The sequence below is a fragment of the Polyodon spathula genome, chromosome 12 (assembly GCF_017654505.1).
Source record: "Polyodon spathula isolate WHYD16114869_AA chromosome 12, ASM1765450v1, whole genome shotgun sequence".
Lineage (NCBI taxonomy): Eukaryota > Metazoa > Chordata > Actinopteri > Acipenseriformes > Polyodontidae > Polyodon > Polyodon spathula.
Genome location: NC_054545.1, coordinates 40,504,406 through 40,521,521, shown reverse-complemented (window position 1 = coordinate 40,521,521; position 17,116 = coordinate 40,504,406). Strand labels below are relative to the sequence as shown.

General features: G+C 38.1%; 1 protein-coding gene across 2 annotated transcripts in view; it reads right to left on the bottom strand.

Moving 5' to 3' along the window:
- Positions 1-17,116, bottom strand: part of LOC121324050 (integrin beta-3-like) — a 47,275-nt gene that overhangs the window by 8,621 nt on the left and 21,538 nt on the right. For both annotated transcript variants that reach the window (XM_041265464.1, XM_041265463.1), the window contains 4 exons: positions 16,064-16,153; positions 15,289-15,423; positions 12,368-12,797; positions 2,245-2,467 (listed from right to left, as the gene is read on the bottom strand). In XM_041265464.1, the coding sequence (XP_041121398.1) occupies positions 2,245-2,467; positions 12,368-12,797; positions 15,289-15,423; positions 16,064-16,153 (878 nt within the window). The remainder of the gene's footprint in view (positions 1-2,244; positions 2,468-12,367; positions 12,798-15,288; positions 15,424-16,063; positions 16,154-17,116) is intronic.

The following is a 17,116-nucleotide window of genomic DNA, read 5'->3' as shown; positions in this document are numbered from 1 at the left end:
GGATTTTAAAGGATCCAAGTGATTCTGCTTCAACAATATGGCTAGGTAGCCATTTCCATACCCTCTTAATGTCTCCTACTCTCTGTCCCAAGCCTATCTCCACCTAATTTAAAATCTCGTCCTGGTTTCTGTACTGCTCTTAAAGCATAGGGCGAAGCTTCCTTAGCGGTATTTTTAGTGTTCCCACCTAACACAATTTGTGAGTTACTATTGAAAATAATTAAGGCCCCATCTAAATCGTGGTGAGATCTTCAAAAAATGCAGCTCAATTGCGACCAAAGCATGAAAAAAAAAAAAAAAGTTTGCAACATTTTTTTTAAAGTGTGTTTGTCAGTGCTATAGACCATGCTTGGCAGTTTCTGAAATTTAATGTAATGCCTGTGGTGTGAACTGTAAACATACAGATATGTCTGGGCTTTTGTGTTCCAACTTTATTTTCTGTGAAACACTGTAAATGCACCGGTCAGTCTACAAAGTTTATTAGATTTGATGTTTTGTAAGCAATTTACTGTAAACCATCTCTACTTGTACATGTAAAATTGCCATTAAAAAATAATGCTAGTTATTTCATGTTTCCGACAGTTCAGCTCGGTATTGTTATGAAATAAGAAAATGAAACCTTAATAAGGCACTAGAAATACATTTCTGTGTTTTTTTCATGCTTCAGCCGCAATTGAGCTATATTCTCATCGATTTCAAACGCCAAAAGTATTCTTTAAAATGGCAGTATTTTGAAGCTTTGAGTATTATCACAGGTGACAAAACAGCGTTTTGTTAGCTGCTGCAAGGGCAATTGAAAACCTACTTGGTATCAGCTGCAGAGCAGTGGAGAAAATATTATTCCACAACTGATCAAGGTCACTTATGCAAAAAACTTGGATTTTAGTCGTCTAGAAAACCAGCTGAGAACCCTGCCGAATTTGATTCATGCAGCCAATAGGAATGTTTCATCATTGAGTGACAATACAGTCACAAAAGTCACCTTTGTAACTGTCGCTATAACTGTTGTGCTTACTGTATTGCCGCCGATTGACAGACAGCATCCAGAGGGTGTGACTAGAACGAAGATTTTCTTTCAGAAAAAGGCTAAATACATAAAAAGAATACTGTGTTTACGTATTTTTCAGGTTAAAGGGACTCTCCGATCCATTTTTTAATACACCGATATAACCCTTACATGCCTTAACCCTTTGCGGTCCAATGTCAGACCTTGTCCGACATCATCGAAAAGACGTAAAGCACAGGTTTCTACTCATTTTTTCTCCGGAAAAAGCTGAGAAAATTCAATGGCAAAATGAAACCGAAACAAAAAAAGGAAAGGGGCGTGTGAGCAATAGCCCTAGCAGCTGCACCATACAGAGACAAGCAGACATAAACAAAGGAGGTAGCTGCTTCTGCATCCAGCGCTCAAAGAATATCAGACATTTGCAGAGCTTTTTGAGATGCTATAGTAATAAAATAATGACTTGGATCTCATTAATGAGGAGTTTGGTGATAAAACATGTGATCAGCAGAGGATTTATCAGTATGCACGTCTATAAAGAGGTATGTGAGAAATACAGCGAACACCTGGTGGGGCTTGGCTGATGTCGTTTATCATTGCAATGCCCTTTAAACCGGTTTTACTCAGAAAAAAAAAAATTAAAAAACAGTGCGTGTAAAATAAACAGCACGTGTGAAAATAAATTGAACCCGACGTGCCTGACAGGCGCTGAATAAATGGACTGCAAAGGGTTAAAGAGACAGAGTTGGGGGGCCAAAACATATTCCCCCCCCCGGCAGCTCCTTCACCTATGTTAAAGTATTAGTTAGGGTTAACTTTGTCAACTCCTTTTAATAATTTTAAAGACTTCAACCATGTCCCCCAGAATTCTTCTTTGTTCTCGGCTAAACAGATTCAGTTCTTCAGAGCCTATTTGATCAGCTCAGTCCTTTTAGCCCTGAGATTAATCTGTCTGTAGTGAAATTGTCGCACAGAAAAAAAAAAGTAGATTTTCACTTTATAGATAGCGTGACCCTATGGTAACTGCTCATGAGGACTATTCAATGGGCTTAGTCTGATGAAGGAAAGAACATGTACTGCATATGAATTTATCAAACTTGTTTAAACATTTGAAGGCATTGATAAAGGCTTCTAGTCAAAATGTTTTTCAATATATTAAGTTTCTTTGAGTATTGCTAGAAATAAAACCCCTCAATATATATTGCACAGAAGGGAATGGTATCAGAGTCACAAAGGCTTACTTCTTGAAGGTGCAGACATCAGGACAGGTGGGGCATTTCTCGCAAGTGTCCCCGTAGGCACCAGGCTGGGTGCACTCACACGTCCCACAGACACACTGTCCCCTGGAGCTGCACAGCAGCCCAATGCTGGACATGCAGGTGTCTGTGCGTGTCGAGCAGTTACAGTAATCCCCCTTCCATTCTGGATCACACAGGCAGTCTCCACAGCTACACTTCCCATGGCCTGCACAGCAGAACAAACACAGTGCTCATTAAATGACAAGGAATCACTACACACAGTCTACAGAACTCCCTTCCAAATGCTGTGTCTCCTAAACTGGAAATCAGAGGTTGCACTCAAACTTGCACCCTCACCTTAACCATCAATTGGGTTTCTTCAAAGGTTTCTGACAAAATTAAGTAAATCCTTTAGTTTCATTCATTCTGTAAGCCCATGAATGAGTTAAAGATAACTGTAAATTCAAGGTGTGGGGATCGAGATGTTTGTAAACATTCTTTACTGTACTCCAGCATGGTCACATGTCAGTATTATTAATAAAAGACCACATTAATGCCTTGTAATTTGGATTTGGAATAGATTTTCACTTTTTGCTTTCTGTTCAAGTCTTATTAAAATTATACCATGGACTAATCTTGTGCACAAGCATTTGTACACACATAAGCAACAATCCCTACCTGCGTGATTATATGTTACAGTAAATTATTAGATTTACATTTAAATGAGCTCATTTTTATTTGCCTGGCAATATTGTTGTATTGTTTTGTATACTGTTTTTTTTTCTACTGCATTTTAAAATCAGTGAAAATATTTGATGATGAAAACATATTGTCAAAGGATACTATGATCTCAAAACAGTATAAACAGTCAAATAGAACTTTGCCTGCGTGTCTCTGAAAACCTAACTTGTATTTTTATAAACGAGCATAGAGTTAAATTGCAAATAACCAAAGATTCTGTTTTTTTTTTTTAACTGTAACTGATAACACAGTGTAACATTTTTTTTTTGTTCCTGGGTAGTAAGTGTTATTTCCTAATTGCTTATGCCTCAAAAGTATAGAACATGGCTATTATTCCCCACAAACTTTGCTTTTGTGACCAGGACAGTGATATTTCAAAATATCACTATTTCCAATGGGAAAACGGGCAAATGTGTGTCTTTTCGTTCACATAAAGTCAGAAAAAAACAACATATGAATCCAAATTAACATGTATTTATACTAAAGTAATACAAAAATGACTACAAAAGATTTAGAAGTGAGTAGTTTTTCGAGATTTACATTTTTACTGTAAATACAGTATAATTGCAAATCTCGAAAAACTACTCACTTCTAAATCTTTTGTAGTCATTTTTGTATTACTTTAGTATAAATACATGTTAATTTGGATTCATATGTTGTTTTTTTCTGACTTTATGTGAACAAAAAGACACACATTTGCCCGTTCTCCCATTGGAAATAGTGATATTTTGAAATATCACTGTCCTGGTCACAAAAAAAAAGTTTGTGGGGAATAATAGCAATTTTCTATACTTTTGAGGCATAAGCAATTAGGAAATAACACTTACTACCCAAGAACAAAAATTGTGTTACATAGTGTAATCAACAACAAAGTCAACCTTCAACTACCACAACCCTTCTCAGGAAACTGTGGGAGGGGCGAGGGACTCTGTGCCAATCAAGGATACAGCTCTCTCGCCTGCCAGACAAAAATACACACGCTACAGGAAACACCAAAATAAACACTGGGTGACGAAGCTAAAGGGAACACAGCAAAGACTGGGAATACTGAACCTTCATCAACATTTCCTAATAATCATGACTAACATGGGTCCCCTTTTCATTCCCAGAAAGCACTCCAATTTGGCATCCAATGCACAACCAGGGCCATATATGGTTAAAGATATGAATTTGTAGTGCTAACCTATCTTTTATAGGATGAGCAGAACATTTAAATACATAAAAAAGCTTTCAAGACCCAGAGGTCTACTTTCATGTAAGAATGGAATTTGAGATAAAGAAAGTTCAGTTAAAAACAACCACTCGCCCCAATTTTCTGAACAGAAATGTAAGAGAAACTAACTATAAGCAATAAAATATTAATAAAACAGAAGGCATAGTGGAATAGACTTTTATGTTTTGTAATTTGTGTACTTTGTCAGTTTCAGGAAGAGGAAGAGAAGAAAAGCTTGGGAATGTGATAAAAAGGTGTTGGCTTATGCTCTGTTAGCACACCATTTGCCCCTACTAGGGGTGACTAATTTAACAGGACAGAATCTAGAATGTAAATCCTAATACATCATCTAGTAGACTATTCCATTCATGTATACCTCTCTGTGTAAATAAAATGCTTACTTTTACATGACATCCTTTTTAAAACCCTGAAGTTCATGCATGTAGAAGTAAATAAGTTACACCAGAGGGTAATCGTCTCCCTGCAATAAGTAACAATCAGAAACATATACCACTATGTTTTTTGTAATACAGGTTATGCATGATTCTGAGAGCGTATCCCCAGGTTGTTATAAGCAAAACAAAAAAATGATACAAATCTAAATAAATACCAAGCTGTTTACAGTCCTAAATCTCTAATGGTATTAGATAACAGTGTCTTAAAGTGTAAGTAAATTTCCTACATGACACAAACTGCTGCAAAATGTGGGAGTCCTTTAGTTTGGACTGGATGTACTGTTTACATCTTGATTAACAACTGATTCACTAATGCAAAATGAATATATCTTGCTGAATTACTTGGTTATGAAAATGTGTTTGAACAGAAATCTTGGTGAACCGCATCGTAAAATGTATGTACAGTGCCAAGAAAAAGTTTGTGAACCCTTAGGATTTTCACATATTTCATATATTTCAAACCTGAAATGTGATTAGATCTTAATCTAAGTCCTAATAGATACATATAACCTGATTAAACAAATGCCACAAAAACATGATAGTTTTTCAACATTCATTTATCCACAAATGATTCAACATTCAATATCCATGTGTGAAAAAGTATGTGAACCTTTAGATTCAGTAACTGGTGACACCCACTTAAGCAGCAATGACTTCAACTAAGCGTTTTCTGTAATTGTTGGTCAGTCTCTCACATTGGTTTTGAGGAATTTTGGCCCATTCCTCTTTATAGAACTCTTCAACTCGTGACATTTGACGGCTTCCTTTCATGGACAGCTCGCTTCAGGTCCTGCCACAACATTTCAATGGGGTTTAGGTCCGGACTTTGACTAGGCCATTCTAAAACGCGGATTTTCTTCTTCTGCAGCCATTCTTTTGTAGATCTGCTTGTATGTTTAGGCTCATTGTCTTGCTGCACGACCCACTTTCAGTTCAGCTTCAGCTCACAGAAACTCATCTGATACAATGCAGAATTCATGTTTGTGTCAATGATGGCAGGCCGTCTAGGTCCTGAGGCAGCAAAGCAGCCCCAAACCATCACACTCCCAACACCATGCTTGACAGCTGGGATGAGGTTCTTCTGTTCGAACGCAGTTTCACTGCAAATCAGACATATTGCCTTGCTGTCAAAATTATTTATTGAACAAATACTGATCTGTTTATATTTCATATATCATTGTATATATGAAACCGCAGGCAAAAACTAGTAACATCAAATACATGTACCTCATACAGTACCTGGGAAAGCAAATAGATGGCCCTATAGGTACTGTATTTTGGATTTCTTATCAAGGGACGGAGGATGACATCAAGTTCTATTTCTGGTTGTTACTGTGTACCATATGGTTCACTGTGGGGTGGGTATGCTTTGATAAACTACACTAGTTACAAAAGAAGGAGGGGGATAAGGGATATGAATCTTTCCAGAGTTTAATAGCTGTTTGTTACAACACAACCACATATATATAAAAAAAAAAACAACTTTGTGTGGGTGTTGCTGGCCTGATTGAAGCCATTCCTGTTTTAAGTGGTTATTGTGCCAAGGCTGTTCGGTGCTCTGTTTAGGGAACTGATTATAGTTAGCATATAACAAAGAAGAGTCATAGGAGACTAGAGGTTTTCAAAATCCTAAAATGAGTTAACAAAGTTAACCATAGCCTATACTTTAGCACAACACAGAGACCAGGAGCTGGAAATTGGGTAGAGGCACCAACTAGACAAGGTAGTGGGATCAATCAGTTACTAGGAACCAGACAAGCGCTGTAGGACAAATCTCCTTGGTATCTTTTCTTATGTTTGTATGTTCTAAATCAAATTCATTCATAACCATTTTAAGGAAAAACTCACCGGTTTGTTTCTGTTATACAAATTAGAGCCTTCTTTGAAGCCCAGAGTGTCTGGGTCCCCATAGGTTGTGATGCTGTCTCTTCTCCTAATGGATTTGGTTACAATCTGTCAAATGTCTATTAGAGCAGCTTAAGTCTGCCCTGGAGAGCTCCGTTTCTTAAAACTGCATGCAGAGGTGCCCAGTTCTTATTGCATTTAGTTGTTTTGTGGAACAGTTATTCCCTTAGGTCTGTTTTATACTTGCAGTCTGTCCTATCTCTGTCCCGCTCTGAATGGCTAAGGGTCGCTGTCAGTCAACTCAGTGGCTACTGTTGTTTCACCGTCAGTCATTTCATCCTGTTCGGTCAGATCTCATTGACTGAAGCAGCACTAGAATGCTCTCATTCATGGCAAAGACTGTCAATCATCAAAACTGCACCAGCTGAGCACTTTCATTTTTCAGCTACAGTGTCTGTCATTAAAAGCGCCTACTTTGAAATTAGCTGGTTAAGGTGTAGGTAGGCTTTTTACTATATGTATATACGGTGACAGTTCCTAGTTTGACTTGCAAATGGGGGGCAAGAGGAAAACACTTAATGAGTATTGCGCACAATACCCTGATTGACGGCTGACATCTCTGCGTCAGGACGAAGCGGGCCCATCTGCCTTGCCTTCAGTGACTCCAGCTATGCTGATGCAAGAGAGGGGTGGAGCTCAGACTTCGGAGAAGTGCAAGTTAATTCTGTTCAACTATCTAATGTTTTGTTCTGTGCATATTATTTTTTACTTGTAAATCTATTCTATAAAAGTCTGTGTAATACACTTTTATATTCCTTGTGTACAATATAATATGTCACTGGTCAGAAATTTAGCTTAAAACCAAATTCTATACAGTACATTGATTATATCAGATGTGCACTGATGTAAGTACTGACAGATTTCAAACCACTGTTTAAAGTGGAATTACTGTAACTTCGAGTCTTGGAAAGATAAACACCTCTATTAGCTTCAGCCCTTGGGAAATAGCAGCACTGGCACAGTGATAAATTCAATTTCCTTTTTATCCAACATTCAGGGTTTGATTCCTGGCTTGTCAATGTATTTAATGAAGTGGAGATTACACTGTAACTATATCACGTGTGTAACTCTATTTATTGTGCTCTATTTTACTCATAAGTAGAACAGTATAAAACATGGGTGGATGATGTTTTATCAGCATGGAAACGGTAGTGTTATTTAAAACGCACAGAATGAAAGTGTCTGGATACATCAAGGTAAGAAATTATTACTTATATATGATGTACTAACAAGTGCCTCTATTTGCAGTGTCTCTAGAACCTAATTCTCTTAATAACTTGCTCTTTAGAAAAGTGTTTTTGTAAATGAATAATGTATGAACGGGTAGACAGATTCCACCATCTGAATCTCAGATTCTGCTATACCCCTGATACAGATAGCTACCACATGCTGTATATTCACAATAGGACATTGAGACGGCGGGAACCAAAGAAGTACAAGAAGCTTGATAACATGCAAGCTCAGGGTGTGCAGCAAATTGCTATGCATATTCATTGTGCATTACATTTAAATATCATGCATAACCCATATAAAACACCCAGTACGCAGCGTATCTCGAGCGCTGCATGGAACCATTTCCATCTTAGTATGAAGATGGAATTTGATAATATCGCCTTTTCTGGTTCATCGTATTTGGGAATTGCTGAGAACCTCCTGTCAATGCTTCTCCTTCAGTCCACGTTAATAAATGGATGCGGCTTATTTATACTATTCTTAGATCTCTGTATGATGCTGATCATTTTTATAGTGTGTTTGTACATTGTAAAGGTTTTTTTTATACATTATAAGACTTTTTTAAAGTGTTTTCCAGGAACCCTTGTAAATTAGGCCTTTGTCTCAATCGATAAATCTCCCAGTTAAATAAATAAATAAAAAAAGTACAAACCCAGAACTGAAAGAGCTCAAAATACATGTCATTCTTCTTCACTCACAGAGGCTGAACTGTGGGCAGTGAAGGGGTTACTATTTACAAATATAGTGTAAGAAAGAGCCATCTGGCATGAACACTGCATTTCTTAAAACCACAATAACAGACACAGGCACAACACGCACTGTAGCAACAAACCCAAACATCTGCAAAATGTCAAGTAAAGCTTAATAAAATCAATATTTGCAATGTTATAATGATTGAAATCACTCAGCAGTACAGTGTGTACCAAAGCTGACTTGGAGCATCATGCATTTTGGACTAAACTCTCATTACAGAATGTTTTATTTTTTAAGCACATGCATCTCCTTTCACTGAAAGCTATTGTATAGCTTTGACCCCCCCCCCCCCCCCCCCCCCCAGCTGCTACCTCGTCAGTGATAAGGTACATCAGGGTATTCTCAACGGCTTCAATTAGTGTGACTGACAATGAGTTTTTTTTACTATTTGCTCAAAAATGTGTTGCGTCTACTTGAAGACCTCCTGTATGAGATCACACACAAGCACATCCCCTTTATATGACCAGAGCATGTGTACTGTAGGTATAGTAAAGATGCTTTTAAAAAATCAACCACTAAAATTAACAAGTCAAAACTAGATCACAGGAGACAACAAATAATTCGCCTCCATTCGGAAAGTTCCTATTTTTCTCAAACTAAACAAATGACTTGCAAATGTTTAAAAAGTTTGCTGCACTTTTAAAATGTAAATGTTCGTCTGATGAAATTAGTACAATTTCAAATTGTGCTAAATACAGTTTTTCATTTTAACAGAACAATTTTCCCAACACTGTCGTCCCAACGATAGGGCATGGGGCATATTTTATAATATAAAATCAGCAGAGATGATCAAAGTCCTGATCTAAATCCAACTGAGAATCTTTGGTATGAGTTGATGAAGGCTGTGCACAACAGAAGTCCTCAGAATTTAAATGAAGAATGGTCAAAATTCATTAAAGAATCATGCCAAAAGCACATTGACAAATATCCTAATCATTTAAATGAGATTATTATTGCTAAAAGGTGACTCGACTAGATATTCATTTTCCTTGTCAAAGTATAAATACTTTTGAATTAGCATTTTTGGAGTTTTGCAAAATAATTGCTCAAATAAATAACTGTAGAGTTTCTTGTAACTTTTTTGCTTCATCCACAAAAGCAAAACTTTTGCTACCAAAGATTTTTCCTAAAATTCTTTGCTAGAGAAATTTCTAGAAATTATAAATTTCCATTGGGGTATGTAAACCTTGGACTACAACTCTATATAAATAATAGTATAGTACACGTCATGTTTTAACTATATACAGAATTTGTATTAATTTCTGCTTTTTTTTATAACATAAAAATGTAATGTATGTAATTATAAATATATATATATATATATATATATATATATATATATATATATATATATATATATATATATATATACATCACACACACACACACACACACACACACACACAAACACACACACTGCCCTACTATTGTGGGGCTGTCATAATAATTGCACATACAGCAATCTACCCATTAAAAAAAACAAAAAAAAACTCTATAGGAATTGCATTTCAAGCTTGGGGAAGTATACATGTATATAATAGTGTACAGCAAGCTTGGGGTTTCTCAGTATTGAAAACACTAAGCAAAGCAGATTCATTCATTCAATTCGTTCAAAACCAAAATAGCATTTGCTCCAGTGCAAACTTTCCACCATTTGAAATAAAACAAAGAATTAGTATATTAATACAAAATATAAGCAAACATTCATATCTTCCCAAAAAGGAATGAACAGCTAATGCTTAAGACTAGATAGACCACATTTATATGCATACCTAGAACAACTATGACCGGTCAGTTTGACCGGCGCATTAAAAACAGCATAACTATTACAATGAAAGGACAAACAATTGAATAGAAGTCGTAGTTTTATTTTATATAAACTGACATTTGAACAGAAATGTGCTTGTGAACAGACATATTACATAACGCGCATCCTCAAAAAAATGAAATAAACAAATATTTGAAAATAAATTTGTGCATGTAGAGGTATATCATATACATACAACACTGTGCAACCGAAACGATGTAAATAAGTATCATTTTTAATAAATGGGTTTATATTGCCTACATAACAAAGTGCAATCGAAGTAGGTTGCATTTCGTTTTATTTCGTGCTACTTCGTATTTGCAAAAAAAACACAGGGCTCTAGATATAACCATAATATCCCTCCTCAACTTGGGCATTGACAGGAGCAGATTGTGCACTTTCTTTCTTAAAATGGGAAAGTCACTCCCTACCAAGGTTACCCTGCATGGGGCTTGATAAGAAAATGTGGACTCCACCCTTCCCTTTAATTCTCTATGGACAAACAAGCCAGCCGTTTGAAACACTGGAAATCAATCCTCTCAGACCCCCCCCCCCCCCCCCCCCCCCCCCAAAAAAAAAAAAGAAGAGCAGTTGGCTGTTTTACAGGGATTTTAACTCCATGAATAGTGGAGTGCTAGAAAGACCTCTGTTCCCTTAAGCCGACTTAATCCAGTAAAAGTTCATTGAACTTTTCTTGAAACAAGTTATTGAAACCAGCTGCAATGCTGAGAACAGTTCCAAACATACATGCTCTGCTAGCAAAACAGGACATTCACCAAGTAGGATCTAACAGACTGCTAGTCACACCCCAGGCACTGGGCAAACAGAACATCAACGAATTACACCAGAAACGTCACAGCACTACAAGCCCTTACAAACAACCTTTTATCTTTAAGGGGTAAGGTAACCTCACCACGCTGTTGATGCTGAATCCGATTTAGGTGACACATGAAAAGAGTTTAATAAAAATATGTCTTATTAATTACAACTTTAAGAAAATTAAAAGCAGGTGCTTTTTTGAAAGTGCAATGTCTACCTGTTAAATATAGATAAGGCAAACTGGTATCCTGTAATAACTTCAGTTGATAGCTGCCAAAAAACAAAGTTGCAACTTAAACAACACTGAATTAGATAAGACTACTAGGAAGCTGACAATACTGCTGAACCATGCTGCATGAACACCCTCTTTTAAAATCCCATAGTATCTTCCATTTCTTTAATGCAAATGCGTTCTAACTAAAAGTTTTTCTCAAGGTTTTCAATTGTTAGCACTTTTATCATTGAATTTATTCTTTTCGTATTTCTATATTTAGCACTATTAACAGTTTGATAGTTATGAATGATTATTCTAATATCCGCATACACATCACAAAACATCAAAACAAAGAAGTACATTCTCAGGCATTTCACAACACACTGCCCTGAGTAATCTCCACACATTAGAATCTCTCTATACATTTTGAATGAACAGCAAACTCTCAGTGCAGCTCAAATCAATAAAGCCTTTGCTTGTGGTTTTTAACTTCTACCGTCAAATCCCGCTAATGGAGTGCCACGCTTAGGTAAATACATTTTTTTTTGTAAAATCATTCTGAAACATCTTACACAGCAATGCAAGTTTAATTCATGGTTCTTATGATGTGTGACATCCTAAATATTATCATAGCCCTTGCTTAGTTACCATAAAATGAACCCTACTAGGATGGCACTTAAAGTTTGTTACATAGCCATAATGCAAAAAGGACAGGGTCAGACTGTTTTTTCAGGAACAACAGAACTACTATCCTAGCTTGCTACCTCTTTTTCTGTTATAAACATTCCTATGATATCTAGTTCAATTCCATGACAATGTACTTAAGATATCTATGTAAAAGTGTGACGTACTTACATCCCTTCTGAGATGTATTAAATGCAGGAAAAATGCTTCAGGGTTTAAGTGGGCCGATGATTTAATCAAACATATTACTGAAACTCATTGTATTATTAGAGATGACCCCGAAGTGGACTCATGTCACCTACCTGAACAGAGCTTGCTCTTGTAGCTCACACAGTTGAAGTCATCACACTCGCAAAACTTGCCCCAGTACTTCCCAAAGTCCGTGTTGTGGCAGACGCACTGGCCACAGATACACTCTCCGTGCCCGCTGCAGATGGAACTGTTAGCCTTGGGGCTGCACTTATCCTGCTGGCTGGGGTTGTAGTCTCCCTCAGAGCACTCACATCGTGGGCCCAGGCGCCCTGGCAGACACTGGCACATCCCGCACTCGTAGGTTCCGTTACCGTTATTGCAGAGCGGGCTGTCGGGCACTGCCAGGGCCTGGCAGTTGCACTCGCACTCAAAGTTCACTGTGATCTGCAGAGAGTCTTTGAAGCCCACTGGTTTGATGGTGAAGGTCCTATTTTTTTCCTTGGGGCAGCCTCTAGCACGGGCCTCCACACTGAAGGTCACCTACGGAAAAAGGAAAGGGTTACATGAGAACAGAAGAACATATTGGATGCTTGTTCAGTTCGTGGTAGTTGACTGATCTCAAAACTTTGTCAAGTTGGGACTTAAAGGATTCCAATAATTCAGCGTTAACAGCATGACTAGGTAACTGTGAAGAAGTGTATTCCTTTCCTCTGTCCTAAGTTAATCACCACTTAATTTCCAACTGTGTCCTCTTGGTTAGGGTTAACTTTGTCAGTTCCTTTTAAAATTTTAAGGACTACACTGTTCCCTCCTGTAATTATTCTGTGGTTCTCAAAACAAGAAAGGCTGTTTTGTGGAGTGGACCCTGCAGTGCTGCCTGGTTATAAGGCAGCCCTTTATACCAGAACAGGTTAACAGGTGCTCCATAATGCCAGTACACTAGCACTTTGTGGCAAAGTGGTTTGTAGTGCGCAGGTGTAGTTGGTGCAGTGCTCAAGAATAATACACATGACAGTGAAAGTTCAATAAAACAGTTCCTTTATTTGGCTGGGTTGTGTGTCAACAACACTTAAATAATAAGCATAGGAGCGGCACAGAAATGTGTACGGCTCCGTGCAACACAAGGGTTTCAGTCCTGAAATAATAAGACACTAATAATTAACACACAACACAGACTCGGCCACTTCTCCCGATAGTGAGTACTCTTGTGCAGGTGTGGTGAAAGACAAACAGTTCGTGAAACAGTGGTGTAGAGTAGTCCAGGTTTAGTGCTGGCTTGTAGCGACAACTCCCGGCAAACAGTTAGCACAACAAACAAACAAAACACGAAACATTAATGATAATTAATTACCTCCATTTCCTTAACAGGTCCTTTCAGTAATCACATCAAAAGGAACAGATTACGGTGTCAGGTCGCCTAAAATAACCTTAGTCACGCCCCCTCCAATAGCTAGTTCAATCACGTCTCCTCCAATCCATGACTGACACATCGCTTACCGTACTAGGGCGATGACTTCTGGCACCGTGACTCAGATCCTTCCAAGATGGCCCTGGAATGAACTACCCAACCATTCAGTACAAGGCACACTGTTCCTGTTACACAGCGCCCTCACAGGCCGGGAGGAAGACTGTTGACTTGGATTCATTCGCTTTCTGTCACACACTTGTATCCTTGTCTCTTACCGATAGCTCCTGACTACACAAAGGGGACCATTGTACTTAGAAAAACAGAAATAAGCATCTGGCACAGCCAGCAAAGTGGTTAACACTGTGAGATAGCAATACATCCCAGCTGAGTTTAAAATGGGATGGATGCCACCAGCTCTACTGCACATCTATGCCAGAAAATACAAGCAAGTTTAAAGGCCACTTCAGGGGATGGGAGTTTCTGTGATATTCTATTGTCTGTTTCTCATGATGCATGACCACAACAATGTGTGAAGAGGCTGCCCAGATGTAACAGTCTGGTATTTTTTAATGAGAAGTCTGTCTTAGGCACCATGAGGTTGTATGCAAGTCAGGGTGATGTCACACAACAGAACAGGTCCTTGTCAAGCTTCCTAACTGATCTTTGAGCCTAATGCCCATCTCTGTTCCCATTCCACATGGAAGTTTCACTGGATTTATACAACAATAAACTTGATTTTGTAGAACGTCTGTCACAGCAGGATCACCACAAAGTGCTGTACATTCCATCTACACTATTAAAGACAAAACCAGTATCGCCAGACTTTCTCCCTGTACAGGGGCCACCCTAAGGAAATACATAAGAACATAAGAAAGTTTACAAACAAGAGGAGGCCATTCGGCCCATCTTGCTCGTTTGGTTGTTAGTAGCTTATTGATCCCAAAATCTCAGCAAGCAGCTTCTTGAAGGTTCCCAGGGTGTCAGCTTCAACAACATTGAATACCAGGCTTCATAAACAAGTAAAACATCTGTATACAATTAGAGCACAGATAAATATCCCTTTATTACATAGCAGGAGCCTAAAACCAACACAAACCATGCAAATGCAGCAAAATTGTCTCATCTTGAGATTGCAAGACCTGTCATTTCTTAAACTACAGAGATAGAAGAACCGTAAACTATAATATCCAAAGTGTTGCATAAATAAAATAAAAAATCAAGCCGGATCACCTGGTAACCTCAGGAATTATTACACTTTTCCTGTGGCCGTGTGCAAATATTTATTTCTAAAAATACACTGCTACTTAATTATTCTTAACATCCCTGTTTTTTTTTTTTTTTTTAAATGTGCGCTACAGGCAACTGTATTTGAGGTTCTGACAGCAACTTTTATTGAAATAAACCAATAATCCAATGAAAACAGGAAAAACACCAGTACCTACTCTACAGTGGTTCCTGTAGAATATGAAGGATAAAAAAGTCTCAATTTGCCTTATTTACAACATAACTCAATACTTTTTCTCTCTGTCCTTCTGTCCTGCAGGTACTGCTGCAGTGTCTACTTATTGCTTTGATCCAGCACCTCCAGCAGTAATAAAACAGATCCTAATAAGTGTGACTCACTGTATCTCCGATCTTCAGCCCAGAGCAGGACTTCTGCCCGGGAATGACCTCTCCATTCATGCAGGTGGCATTGAAGGACAGGGACAGCTCATCAGGGAGATCCAGGAGCTCCAGCTCTACCTTCGAACGGATTTTCTGCAGAGAAACACAGCTTTAATTCAGCCTGGCCTCACCTCCCTAAAAGCAGTTACAATATAATTAGGGTTCTCAATGCAGCTGTAAATTCAAATGACACCTGACCACAATTAGACAGCCATATTAGGTCAATGGTCAACGTCATGATCACCAACACATAAAGTATGCTTGGTTAATGCTGTTCGATTTTTCCTCAGGAGTTTCCAGAACATTGTCAAATGTATGAAGTTGGCAGCTTAAATAGTTATATTAAATACTGAGATATTAGTAGCAGTAGGTGCGACTCCCCTTACAGACTGCTTAATAAATTGAATTAAAAGAACAGACAAGGGTTTAATTTGAAATAGACATATATTCAACCCAACAATGTTTAAATATAGATATAACCTAAGCCCCCGATAGACATCCCTCCCAGCTCTCCCCCCCCACTCCCTCATTTGTCAACCAGCATTCCCCCTAATTAACCCATTGACTAGAACAGAGTGCGTGAACCGCCATCTTTTGTTTTTGTCACATCTCATGGCCCTGAAATTGTTATCATGCATGCTAATGGTCTGTGGTTTGCTACTGTTTCAATTCACCAATATACTGTTTTTAAAGGTATCCAGGGAAATACTTTAGGAAAACATGAGGCACTCACAGCATAGGCATCCACAATGAGCTGGATGACATTCCCTGAATCATGTGATAGGATCCCCACTGTGGTACCGGGGATCAGCTCACTGTAGTTCTGAAAGCAAAGAGGTTACATAAAAAAGAGACATTCAATACTGTACATTTACTGATAAATTGAATAAGAATCATTTGGATATTGTATTGTGTTATATCATCTGTCTTAATCACTTTGTAAGGTTATATTTTTTCTTTTCAACTGCATGTGTTTTGTGAACTTAAAACACATGGTGGCTGCTACTGTCTTACTAGGATACCAGTACTGTCGTATTGAAAATGGCACAATTCTGATAAAATAAATACATGAACTACAGTGTTATCATCAGGGAGGCTGGCTATCTGCAATAACTGAAAAGCCGAACAATTGTCTCAGTTTCACAAAGCATTGTCGCGGTCCATCCAACAATGCTGCACTTCTACCTTGATGGTGATGGATACTTTCAAGACTATAATGGACCCATGCACCGTGCCAGAATGGTGTGTGACTGGTTTGCATAAAGCACCATGAAATGAATGCTATATTTTTTACAAAAAAAACATTCCCATTCGTGGATCATTTTAATTAGCAGTTTTTAATACAGCAATTATAAATAGTCTGGCTAAACAGCGGTCTGGAGTTCAGTTCGAAGCGACAGACAAGAAAACCAAGTGCGAGAGAGAGCGGGTGGGCCAGGGGTAGAGGGAATGGGCTGGCCGCATTTTTGGCTGCCGGAGCAGGGCTGGAGCAAAGCTGAAGTGTCTCGTCTCCCAGAAGAAAGCTGCAGATCCTCTGGCAGCAAAAAAGTAAATACATTAGGAAAGATAACCACGTAATAGGCCTAATATTTACTAATATTTATAAAACAAATGCTGAATAAGATGTCTGTGTTAAAAGTATACTGTATCAAATAGTGTATTAAAAGAGAGTCAAAAACGTAAGTTAGACTGAGAAATTGTTTTAGTTTGAAAACTGGTAATGTAATTACTGTAGAAATATTGCATGGATCACTAGTACAGGGAATTGGGGGACATGCTGTATAAG